Genomic DNA, 12,264 nt, shown 5'->3' with positions numbered 1-12,264 from the left:
ACCATTTTTATCTAAATATTGATAAAATTGAATATATTATTTTTTATCCTCCAAATAAATGTTTGATAATTTGAAAGTTTTAAATAATGTTAAAAGGCTTTTTCTTTTAAATGTATAAACTATTTCTTGGGATATTGTCTGACAAAGCCTTATGTGGTACTATCACTGCTTTATTCAAATAAAAACCTTATACAGGTCAGTATTGTATGGTGTCTTTTTAGATTTATATATTTGTTTTCTTCCAAGTTTAAAGAATTTCCTGTAATTTTAGTGTGAGAAATGTTCAAGGAGTCAATTCTTAAAAAAATATTATTTGGCGTATTTTTCACTTTTCTGGTAAATCTCTGAAACTAGTAATAACTAGTTTGTGTAAACTTACAATTTAATTGTCAACTTTTTTTTATACAAATGTTCTATGAAAATTTGATGGTACTTAAAAATATTTTCTTTTATGTGGATTTTTAGTTATTATAAAGCTCGTGGTTTTTGAAGTAAGTTCTTATATTGAGGTTAAAACAGTTGCATAGGCAGTATTTTTGGTTGTTACAGGTATGAGACTTCCAGGCACCGTGCAAACTCAAAATTTAACTATGTCTATGCTTATGTCAAACGAGAACATTTTTTTTAAATAAAAGTGATAGGAGCCTAGAAAGAAAATTTCCCAAAAAAGTTCGCTTTCCCCACCCCAAACTGAGGGCAATTCGTTATTAAAATATTTTTTTACCTGTTTATACTTATATTTATTTTATTTACGACTATATTTACTGGCTTTTCAGCTAATAATCTTTTAATGTTAAAAAGTTATGATCGCGTGAAGTTTTCACCTCAATTACTTCAAAATGAGGTGAATTCATAACTTTTGAAAGTTAAAAGATTATAAAAGTTTTTTTGCCCTTATGTTGGTGGCAGGATGAGTTAATCTTTTGGGGCATTTTTGTTGCCAGGCTCTAATCACTCCGATTTTTCCAAAAATATCCTCTTTTAACATAAACATAAACATACTTAAATTCGGTGTTTGTCTAATGTCTGAAAGTGTCATATCTGATGCATTAAAAATTCCTGAATTACCACTAGTTTCAAGTTACTGAAAGCGTCAGCAAAGTTCCAAAAGTTTATACTTAGGTGTAGCTCTATTAATACAATTTTTGTATTAAATTTTATTACTAAAGAAAACAGGTATCAATACTCTAAATAAGTTCCTACATAAATTTTGTTCTGTTGCTATTTATGTACTTTAGTTGCTGTTAACAACTTGCTGGTAGAAACTTAAGTACAATAATTTCTTTTTTACTTTAGAGGATTTAGGAAGTAAAGGGTTTTTGTTTAATTTTTTTTCCTGTTTAGAGCAAGCTTTGATAAATTAAGTGGTTTACTGAAATTTTTTCAATCCATCCAAAATCATTAATCAAGTTTGTTTCAAAGTCTTTAGACATAATTCATCGTTTATCAGTCCTTCATTGATTGATCAATGCTTTTTTTTATGTAAACATCGCTTTTTTTTTTGTTTTTTTTTGTTTTAGTTGATTCTTCCATTTTGACCAATTCTTTATCATTACCGTTCCTTATTGCATTTAGATGCTTAGAACAACCTTCTGTTGCCAAATTTTGGAGGAAAAGAAAAACATTTAAAATGCAAGAATGACAATTTTATATTTTAGCATTTTGAATGAGTGTTTTACGTGATGAAAAAATTAAACGTGGGTTTTTAAAGTATTAGTGACGTAATTAGTACCACTATTACTGCAAGATGTTTCTTCTTTGAGGTATTATATAGATATTTTCAGCTTTCTATTATCTTTGATATTGAACTTTTGTTAATTACCTAGTAAGATTATGTTTTTTCAAAATATCAATATGGCTCTTAGAGACGTTTTAATGACTTACATTATACTTTCATTTTTACTTTGAATTTCTTGTTACTCTAAATTTATTTAATATTTTCCATTTAGTTTTAGTTTTTTATTTGCAGAAACACTTAAAGCCTTGCAATTGTAATTTATCCATTGACGAGGTTGTTCAAGTAGGTTTATTTGTTTAAAACAATTGTTTCTTTTTTTTAACATATGTCATTGTATTTTGAGATTATTATTATTTTAAAATAACTTGGGCTAATTTTTGATATTTTAGATTTCGAAGAAATTTTTGCAACAAAAGGCACATTATTGCAATTATTATATTGTATTATTATTTTTTTCTTTTTTCGTATTTTTTCATTTCATTTTATTTTATTTGTTTAAGTGTGTTTAACTATTTTTTAGGAGGACGGATTTAGCATGTCTTTACTGACTGTTGATTAACTTTCATGTCAGGATCAGAATCATCACGATCATCCTGCTACTGGTATCATGTAACCCAGTACTACCTGGCCTACGCCCTGCTGATTTGTATGGTTTGATTTTTAGGCAAAGGCTAAGTGAAACAAACTCCGACTTGAAAATCTTCTGCTTTAGGGCTCTTAATTGAGTAAAGGCAAGAGATAGTGTCTCGATAAAAAAACTCATCTTAGGCAGGTGTTAACTGCATTGAGCTACTGTCTTGTAAAAGACTTCCTAGGCAAAGACTTATAGGGTAAACAGATTCTATTTGTTGACCAGCTTTGCATCCCTTTTTTATCTAATAGTTTGGCGTAGATGTATTTATAAACATTGTTTCCAGTTTAGGATGTTAAATGCTAAATCATTCTTGACTCATTGCATCGGTTTTGCCTGTGTCTCTATTTTTATGAATAGGCAACTCATTCTTATATCTCTTAATAAGGGTACAGCTCTAAAATTCAGTTTTATGGTTCTGAGGCCGGCTGGTAGTCAGGTTTATTGTACTCTGTGGCAGTTTTCATAGAGGCTGATTCCATCAACAGTTGTAAAATATAAGAGTACTAACAGTGCCATGTTGCGCATGGATGGTGTCCCTGTTTGTAATTTTTGTGTGTATTGTCGAGGCTACATTCGGAGCTCTTTGTTACGGCTTAGGGTTTATTAATAATAATAAGACAATTGCTTGGATTATTAGATAGTGTACTGAGTACTACTGTATTCACTTTTCTTTATAGTTTTCCTTGTATTGTACTGCTGTAATTTTCAATCGTAACCATTGCCTCCATATCTATTTACAAAACGATTCTCTAGAAAGCAGACATCTTTTTACTATTGCTAGAAATCATTGTAAAAAGTTTTTGTCTAACGTCAAAGCCCGCTATTCTAAGGTCACGAAATTTCGTATTTCATCTCAAAAATTAGGCTGCAGATACTTCTGGAGAATCTTTAACAGTGTCTATAATTAGGGCGAATTTGTTATTCCATCTCTCTTTCATGGTTCAGATTTTGTTATCTCACCTAAAAACAAAACTAAATTGTTTGCTAAGAAAGTTTCATCAAACTCTTGATTCCGCTAATCACATCCTACCTGATAAAGCCGACAAACAGGTTGATCAATTGTATCATTCCAGCTTCCAGCTTCTGTATCTAAAGTGATTTTCTGCTTAGACTCTTCTACAGCTTGTGGTCCTGACAACATACCAGTTACAGTCTTGCAAAAGTGTTTCCCAGAGCTGTCGTCTATACTTTTAAAACTATTTAACAAATGCTTATCAAAGTCTTACTTTCCAGTCTGCTGGAAAGTGGTATCTATTATCCCTTTTTTCAAAAATTATGGAGAACAATCTGACTCGTCTAACTACCATTAGTCTTCTTACTATCATATGCAAGGTTTGGAGTCTTTAATTAACAAACACTTATTCTCTTATTTATATCAAATAACTTTCTGATAAACAATATGGATTTCAATCTTCTTGTTTTATTGTTGATTTGTAAATAGTAATAACTGATAGGTTTTATGGCGCATTAGATAAATGTGTAGAGGTTAAGACTATTGCTCTCAACATTTCTAAAACCTTTGATAAAGTTTGGCATGACGGTCTTTTCTGTAAGATCTCTTCTTACAGTGTATTAGGTAACACCTATAAAATTATTGAATCTTTTCTTTTCAATAGTAGTATAAAAGTTGTGTCCAAGGAAAAGCACTCTTTTTATTTCTTGTTATAATTTATTGTAAGAGTTTCTCACGATTCTATTCTTGGCCCTATACTTTTTTAAATTTATATTATTATTCTCCCAGAAATTCTCACATCTAAGTTGGCATTGTTTGCTGATGATACTACAAATTATTCTTGTCTTGAAAAGAAGCCAACGCTCTCTAACGGCTTGGAGGGGACTAGAAAAAGATCTTACTTCTGCTACACCATGGGGCTCTCAGCAGCTGGTGAATTTTAACTCAGATAAACCTCAATTTTTTTTGCAAAATTAGCATCTGTTATGTTTGCCCTTATGATGCTTGCCAATTTATTACTCCAGATTCTATTCTTTATTTCTTTAAATCTCAAATCCGTCCTTGTGTGGAATAATGTTGCCATATTTGGAGCAGATCTTCGAATTATGCGCTTTCTCTTTTAGATAAGGTGCAAAAACGCATTGTAATCATAGTTAGACTTGCACTTACAGCCAACCTTTAACCATTGTTACATTGTCGTAATGTTGCTTCTCTTTCCCTTTTCTACAAATACTATAATGGGCGCTGCTCTAAAGAGCTAGCGTCTCTTGGGCAATCTACTAAAATTTATTCTCGTGTTACTCGTTATTCAATTAAGTCTTATTCTTTTACTTCGACTGTTCCTAAGTGCTATAAAAATTCTTATTCGTTTGGTATTTTTTCTCGAATATCAGATCTTGGGTATTCGCTCCCTTCTTCTTGTTTTCCTGATTGCAATCTTTTAAGTCGCCCATTAATCGTTATATTGCTTTATAAACTTCATCTTTTCTCTTCCAGTAACTTCAAACTCTAATAGTGGTTGCTTGCAGCCTAGTTGGAAGTAAGGATGTTTTAAAAACAAAAATTACAGTCAGAAGAATTCTTAAAACGTATTCATTTTGCTGCACAAATTTTAATGTAAAGAATTTTAAAAAGATTCTAATAATCTTGTTAAAATTTATTTTTAAATAAGTTTGTGGCTCAAATAAAAATTTATCAATTAAGTTTTTTACTATTGATGTATAAGAGTGACGCTTTTTTAGCAGGTGCTTTTAGTTGAACAGGAAGTGTAAATGTTTGCTCTCTGCAACTTGTTTTTTTGGTTTTCAATGTTTACTTCTATTCAAATTTTAATAGAAAACGTTTCTTTAAAATGAATTAGTTTTGTTTTTAAAAACATTAAATAGTTTGTTTTTTTAGTAACATTGTTTTGCAAATAAAATATCTATAAGACTTATTCTTTAACAGTTATGTTGGTTTTCAATGTTAAAAATGCTAGTTAAAAATGTGACTTACGGTTCTAAACTATTAAATTCTCGCTTTAGTAGCACGGAATAAGGTTTCTTGGTGTTTGGACTCGCACTTATTAGTTTTATTGCAACAACTGCAAACATTTGTGTTTTTATTGCTTATGTCAAAAATCAGGGTCTTCGAACTGCTTCAAATTGGTTGATATTGTCACTAGCAGTAGCAGACACTTGGATAAGTGCCGTTTCTATCAATTTTTATACAGTTTATTTGGTCTACGGATATTGGCCAATGGGTAAAATTACATGTAACTTTTGGTTATCGACAGATTATTGGTGCAGTCAAGCAAGTGTAGCCCACTTACTTGTTATATCAATTGATAGATATCTGTTGATTAGAGTTCCTTTAATTTACAGATCAGTGCGAAATTTACGTCTAAAGTATGTTATATTTTTTGTATGGTTTTTGTCATTTGTACTTTGGGTTCCGTGGATAATATCCTACCCTTATATTGCTGGTAAACAAGATGTTCCTGAAGATAAATGTTATATTCGATTTCTTACTGATAGTGTTTTCGTGGCAGTTTTTACCGCATTATCTGCCTATTACGTCCCATTGTTAACGATGTTTTTTATGTATATTAGAATGTATACTTTTTTGCTAAAACGTAAACGTACAGTTGATAGAGTTAAAACGCCAAACTATTTTAGCGATTTTGCTGTTACCTCGGTTAGCTGCGACTCTGTTACCCAATCAAATACTTGTCTTAAGGTTGATTCAACTGTAAATAATAAAGAGTTAAGTAAGGCTTGTCAGACTGTACCAAAAATTAAATATAAAAACTACGACAGAACAAAAAGGTTATAAATTCTAATTATCCTTGCATACGCAATCACCTGGCTTCCTTTCAATGCGTTTTCAATTATATCAACATTTTGTAATACCTGTGTTACAGCTCCTTTATGGAATTTTGGATATTTGTTTTGTTACATTAACTCTCTAGTAAATCCTTTTTGTTACGCATTGGGAAATAAAAAGTTTAAAGCTGCTTTTAAATCAATGTTTTTGTTTAGAAAAAGAAATATAAATCATAATGAATAGTTTGTAGCGGTTCTGTAATAAAAATGCTTTTGTAATTTTTTTTTTTTTTTTCCGTAAATTTTTAAATTTAAATACAATTTGCGTTTATTAAGAAAATATCCGACGCTAGTAACGGCAGTTACTTTACAATTTGAACTCATGAAAAAAAACTGTGTAAGGACAATTATCGCCAGACCAGCGCGAATATTATCTATCATAATATGATAGATAATATTCGCGACAAATTATATATTATATAATTTGTCTTATTTAAATATTTTCAGGCTGGTGTGTTATATAAACAAGATATTAGCAGGGTCGATTTTACGGAGGAGGGGGAAAAGTTTCTTAAAAAAATTCTCCACCTAGGTGAGCTTCAAGTTACAGGGTTTTTTTTGAAGATTATTGTCGGTTAGTCGAGCATTTGATGTATTTCAGTCGGGTGATTTTTTGTTTTGAAGACTTTTTTTTAGAAAGCAGTTGGTTGTCATTAAGGATTCACGCACCCCCCCCCCAGCCTCCCCAGCCTCCCCTACCTTTTATTTGTTCCTATAATCGCCCCTTGATATTAGACCTACTCATTTCAATAAATTGTAGTACATTTTTTGGGACTTCTTTAAGACGGACTAGTATAACTACATTTTCTTAAAAGTAAAATTAAAACAAAATTTTTTTTATCTAGTAATTTTACTAAGGATTTTGTTGTAACCTTTTAAACTTTTAATAACATTTAGTAACCTATACCTTTTAAACTTTAAATATAAACTATACCTAGTTAAACAAATAAATGAAATTTTAAATACATTTGTTTACTTTATTTATTTACGATGTTTAATTTTTGACGGAATTTACTTTTGTCGAAAACTTGCTTTTGTTTTTTTCTCCGCAAAAATATTTGTAAAACTAGATTTATTTATTGCATTAGCTACGAGTTGTTTTTTTATTTTTATTTTTTTATTTCAATTGTAGGTTTGCAGGTGTAGTTTCAGGATAATTTAATTGAAACTATCTGTTGTCGGCAAGATTTTAACTAAGTTTCCCATTTATTTCCAGCGTAGAACATTCTGATTTTTTGTTTGCATAATTCCTATTGTACGATTTGTGAATTTCTACGTGGTATAGACTTGATTTGTAAAACGCAACGACACAATAAAGCACTGTTATTATACAAGACGCTCTATGATCGAATCTTGTTATGGTTGCCATAAACCAAATGCCTGCTAAATTCATCACTGTCGCTCTATAATTGACCAAACTACAATGCAATTTTTGTTTTTAAATATAGCTTTATACAATCTTTGAACTTTCTTGTGTTACTGTCTAAAAGAAGAAAAATGCTTTGATTTCAAAGTATGAGATGGGTATTTGTAATATTAAAGAAACGGCACGGAAGATTTTGGTTGCGGTAAAAAACAAATAAAAATATTTCATTAAAGGCAACAACTTTTTTGATTTCATACTTTTTAAAACCTTATTAAGACAATTCCTTTCTTAATCCAAAACAAAGTAATTAACGCCCGAAATGTTGAGCAGTTGATACTATTAAAGTTAGAAGAGTTAAAATGGAAATTGTAAAAAGTTCTAAAAAGAGAACAAACATATTTCATATAAAAACTATAAAAGAAGATATCACCTGTGAGCTTGATGATAACATCACTGCAGAGTAATGTGTAAAATATCTTTATTGAGATTTTACACAGTACGCTCTTGCACCAAACCCCAGACAAGCCAATTAAAGAAGCAGCGTTAACTTTATACAATTGAAAATTCTATACAACAATCTATGAGAATCAATAAGCAGTATTAGGGGATTCTAAAGACAACAGGTTCTATAAAATATAAAGGTTTGCAATCAAATCTTGAAGTATAACTTAAAGAAAATACTCTAGTCTATTTGTATGCTGTATTGTATTACTTCATAGCCCTGCTAATTCGAAAGATGGTTTTACGGTCACTATTGGAAAAACCACATTCTAAAGTTCATTCTTCTCCAAGCTTTGCAACTGGGTTAAAATATTTAATGCGTACAAAATTTATGTACGAGTACAAGGTGGTGTAGTGGAATAGTGTCGCAAGATTTTGTATGTTGCAAATTTTTATTGTGGCAAATTTGATTTTCGAAAATGTGAAAAAAGAATAGTGTTGCAAATTGTCGCATTATTGATTGTCGGTTAACAGAATAAGGAATAATGTCGCAAATGAGTTTAATGAAGAGTGTCGAAAATAAAATAGGAATAATGTCGCAAGGGAGTTTAATGAACAGTGTCGATAACAAAAAAAAGAAATAGTGTCACAAATATTAAAATCAGTGTTGAGAGTGTTGAAAACAAAAAAAAAACAGTAGTGTTGCAAATGAATTTAATAAATAATGTCGAAAATAGAAAAATGACTAAAGTCCTAAAGGAGTTTAATGAATTGTAACAAAAATAAAAAAATAATAATAACTATAAATATGTGAAACATGTCTGATGTCATACTGAAATAAGCTGCGGCCGGGGGCTTCAGTACATACACCAACTATCTTATAGCCAGCTGCCGCAAAGGAGTGCCGCCACATTGACTGAGGGTTTGGAGTTTGGTAGTAATCTTTTCTTTCATTATTTTTTCATCTTTTTTTTTTTTTTTTTTTTTGTAAAAGCCGTATGCTATAAAGATAAGCAAAACGAGTGAGCAATAGCTGAAATTAACTATTTACTACTCCGTTTTTACTATTTGCGACACAATTCCTTTTTTATGTTTTCAGCACTACTCATTAAATTCATTTGCTACACTATTTCTTTTTTTGTTTTTGACACTTCCCATTAAATTCATTCGCGACACTATTCCTTTTTTTTGCGACATTGGTATGTTCGACACTATTCTGAAGTTCATTTTTTGACACTATTCCTGTCACCCTACAAGGTTTATGCGAAAAAATAAATAAAAAAACTTGTTATAAATACTGCATTGTTTATAAGTTACATGTGGTTTTTTAACCTTAAAACTCCCCCTCTTAAAAATGAAAAATAAAAAAATAAGTATTAATCTTTTTTTAATTAGGAACTACTAACCTAATTCCGTATAAAAATATAAAAGAGTTGAAAGATTAGAAAAATCTTTAAGAAATGCAAAGCAACATTCAGTTTGGCTTAATAATATTTTTTTTTACAAACAAAAAAAGAAGAAAAAGAAAGAACTAAAAAGTTGAGATAAAAGTAAAAAAAAATGCGATTAATTATAATTATTATTATTATGTATTTCACCATAATAATAATAATAATAATAATAATAATAATAATAATAATAATAATAATAACAATAATAATAATAATAATAATAATAATAATAACAATAATAACAATAATAATAATAATAATAACAATAATAACAATAATAATAATAATAATAACAATAATAATAATAATAATAATAATAATAATAATAATAATAACAATAATAATAATAACAATAATAACAATAATAATTAGTTTCAGCAATTATTTAATTTAGTTTTTAAACTTACAGGGTAGTTTAGGTTGAATTAAATTAATTATTTTTTTATAATAAGTTTTTTAGTTGATGTAGTATGTTAGATGATTTTATTGATCAATGTAAAAAAGCAACACTTAAAACAAGATAAATCAAAATCTGTGTGTAATAAACACCGCTTTGATTTAATTTCAAACCGATTAAGTAAAATATTCTTCTCGGCAAAAATGGTCCGCGATTCTGAATTGAATAAGAATTTTGAATAAGATTTTGGTACAACAAAGTTGTTTATTGAATCAAATTTTTCTTTTTAGTATTATCTTGTTAAACATAGTAAAACTAAAAGATGTTAGTACATTACAATATAACTCTACAATATTTTACCAAAAAAAAAACATTTTTAGATTTCAAAAACTAGTTTTGGCTCGGATTTATGGCAGTCTTTTAAATCGCTCCCAAACGTCCCAAACAATTTTTGTCATTGTTTATAAAGCCAAAAAGGTTGTGATGCACTTAAAATGACCATATTTTTGTGACAGAAATGCATATCTAAATTAAAGTTAGAACCATAATTGATAAAAATACTAAATGATTTATTGAAGTACCCAGTTATAACCAACCAAGCTATAACCAAGTTATAAAAAGGTATTTCACTTTTTTTAATCACTTTAATTAGCAAACAGAGACAAGGGGAACACTGAGTTGAATTGGTCATTGGTTAACATTTTTATTATTAACAAAAATAAATTCTGGAAAAACGATGCAAAAGTTTTGACTAGAAAGATTGGGAAGTCACCAAAACTTAAGTGAAGAAATTGTTTGTTGAAAAGCTTGAAATTGATCGAGAAATAAAAGTCGAACATGCACATAGAGTTGGCAAAGTTAATTCTGGTCGAGAGAGAACTGCTGTTTTAAAACTGCACGATTTCGAAGATTCAAAAATAATAATGAAAAAAGTCTCTAAACTAAAAGGTACGAATATTTATATTTATTAGGTAAGAATATTATATTAATGAAGATTTTAGTGAGACGACGAGAAAAATTCGCAAAGAGTTTTTTGCTCAGGCAAAAACCCATAGGTAAAACGGTTATTTTGCCAAAGTTATTTGTAATAAACTATTAGTTCATGTATTCAAACAAGACAAATCGAGCGGAAGTGAAAATTTGTATATTATATAAAAAAAAAATAATGAATAAATAAAAAATACTTTTATTAAAAAATTTTTCATATATAAGATTATTCTTTTATTCATAAAAAATGACGATTAATGTTTTAAAGAATGTTGATTTTGAAAATTTAAATTCTGATCCTTTTGAGGACAATCTTTTTAATAATCCTTCTGAAGAAAACTTAAATATTTTTCAAGCAACTCAAATGAGTTCAATAAAAACACCATATTTTGATCCCTATGAATTTAAAATTAAAAAATATATAAATTCTTTTTCTATATTACACTTGAACACAAGAAGCATGCGTCAAAATATTGAGAAATTTAAAGAATTTTTAGATATTGAAAATTACACGTCTACGTCATATCTCTGTCAGAGACTTGGGATGAATCAGAAAGTCCATTGGAATCGAACTCTAATTACAGTTTGTTAAATTACAAACTAATTACCCAACCACGAGGAAATAAAAAAAGCGGGAACTATTTATTCATATACTTGAAAAGTATTATTTTAAAATAAAAAGGCAATTTTGTGTTGCAAATAATAACTATGAAAGGCTTTTTTATCGAGGTAATTATAAAAAAATAAAAACATTATAATTGGATGTATATACCAACCGCCAAGTGGTAAAATTAGTCCATTTCAAGATTTTATCGAAAATTGTATTTTAAAAATAAACAAGGAAAGAAAAAAATTATATATCGTTGATGATATAAATTTGAACGCTTTAACATATCACAAATTTCCTATAACAAAAATATTTTTTGACATGTTATTTAAATACAATGTTTGTCTGTAATTAATAATTCGGGTAAATAGAACTTCTGCCACTGCCATCGATAATATTCTTATTAACAATTACTTAGAAAAGTCATTTGAGCACGGTCGTTTGCAGGAGGAAAGTTATTATACGCATGCGCAATGGAATTACATTTATTGAAGAATTTTTAAAATGGCTACGGTAACAGCGTTATAAAAACTAATCATTGACAACGAGTAGTTTGTTCAATTTTAGATAATTAAATAGGTTTTTAACTAGTTTTTTCATGAAATTATTTTGAAAATAACTTGTAGCTGTAGGAAGAAATTTTTCAAATAAAATACAAGACCTCTGATTGTGAATAATATCTACTTTCAGCTAAAGCAACTTTAGTGTTTTTGTTTACAATTTTTAAACCTTTTTTAAAATATTTTTGAGCGTAGAAATTTTATAATTTAAATTTCTTTAGCAAGATGAACCTTTTATCTTTTTTGTATTTTTTGCTTAAATGAGGA

The 12,264-nt window shown here is 28.7% G+C and overlaps 1 protein-coding gene and 1 long non-coding RNA gene across 2 annotated transcripts in view; both read left to right on the top strand.

Annotated features, from left to right (window-relative positions):
- The first annotated feature begins 5,183 nt into the window (after window positions 1-5,183).
- On the top strand, window positions 5,184-7,008 carry LOC101239029 (muscarinic acetylcholine receptor M3). Its single transcript, XM_065806117.1, is given in 1 exon segment — window positions 5,184-7,008. A coding segment is annotated over 1 exon segment (1,086 nt). The 5' UTR covers window positions 5,184-5,286; the 3' UTR covers window positions 6,373-7,008.
- A 4,934-nt stretch (window positions 7,009-11,942) lies between these two features.
- Window positions 11,943-12,264, top strand: part of LOC136085133 (uncharacterized) — a 2,547-nt gene continuing 2,225 nt past the window's right edge. The window contains exon 1 of the long non-coding RNA XR_010641106.1: window positions 11,943-11,985. This is a non-coding gene — a long non-coding RNA (uncharacterized LOC136085133). The remainder of the gene's footprint in view (window positions 11,986-12,264) is intronic.

The sequence above is a fragment of the Hydra vulgaris genome, chromosome 09 (genome assembly GCF_038396675.1).
Source record: "Hydra vulgaris chromosome 09, alternate assembly HydraT2T_AEP".
NCBI classification, from domain to species: domain Eukaryota; kingdom Metazoa; phylum Cnidaria; class Hydrozoa; order Anthoathecata; family Hydridae; genus Hydra; species Hydra vulgaris.
The sequence above is the reverse complement of the archived record's forward strand: the minus strand, read 5'-3'. Positions and strand labels throughout refer to the sequence as shown.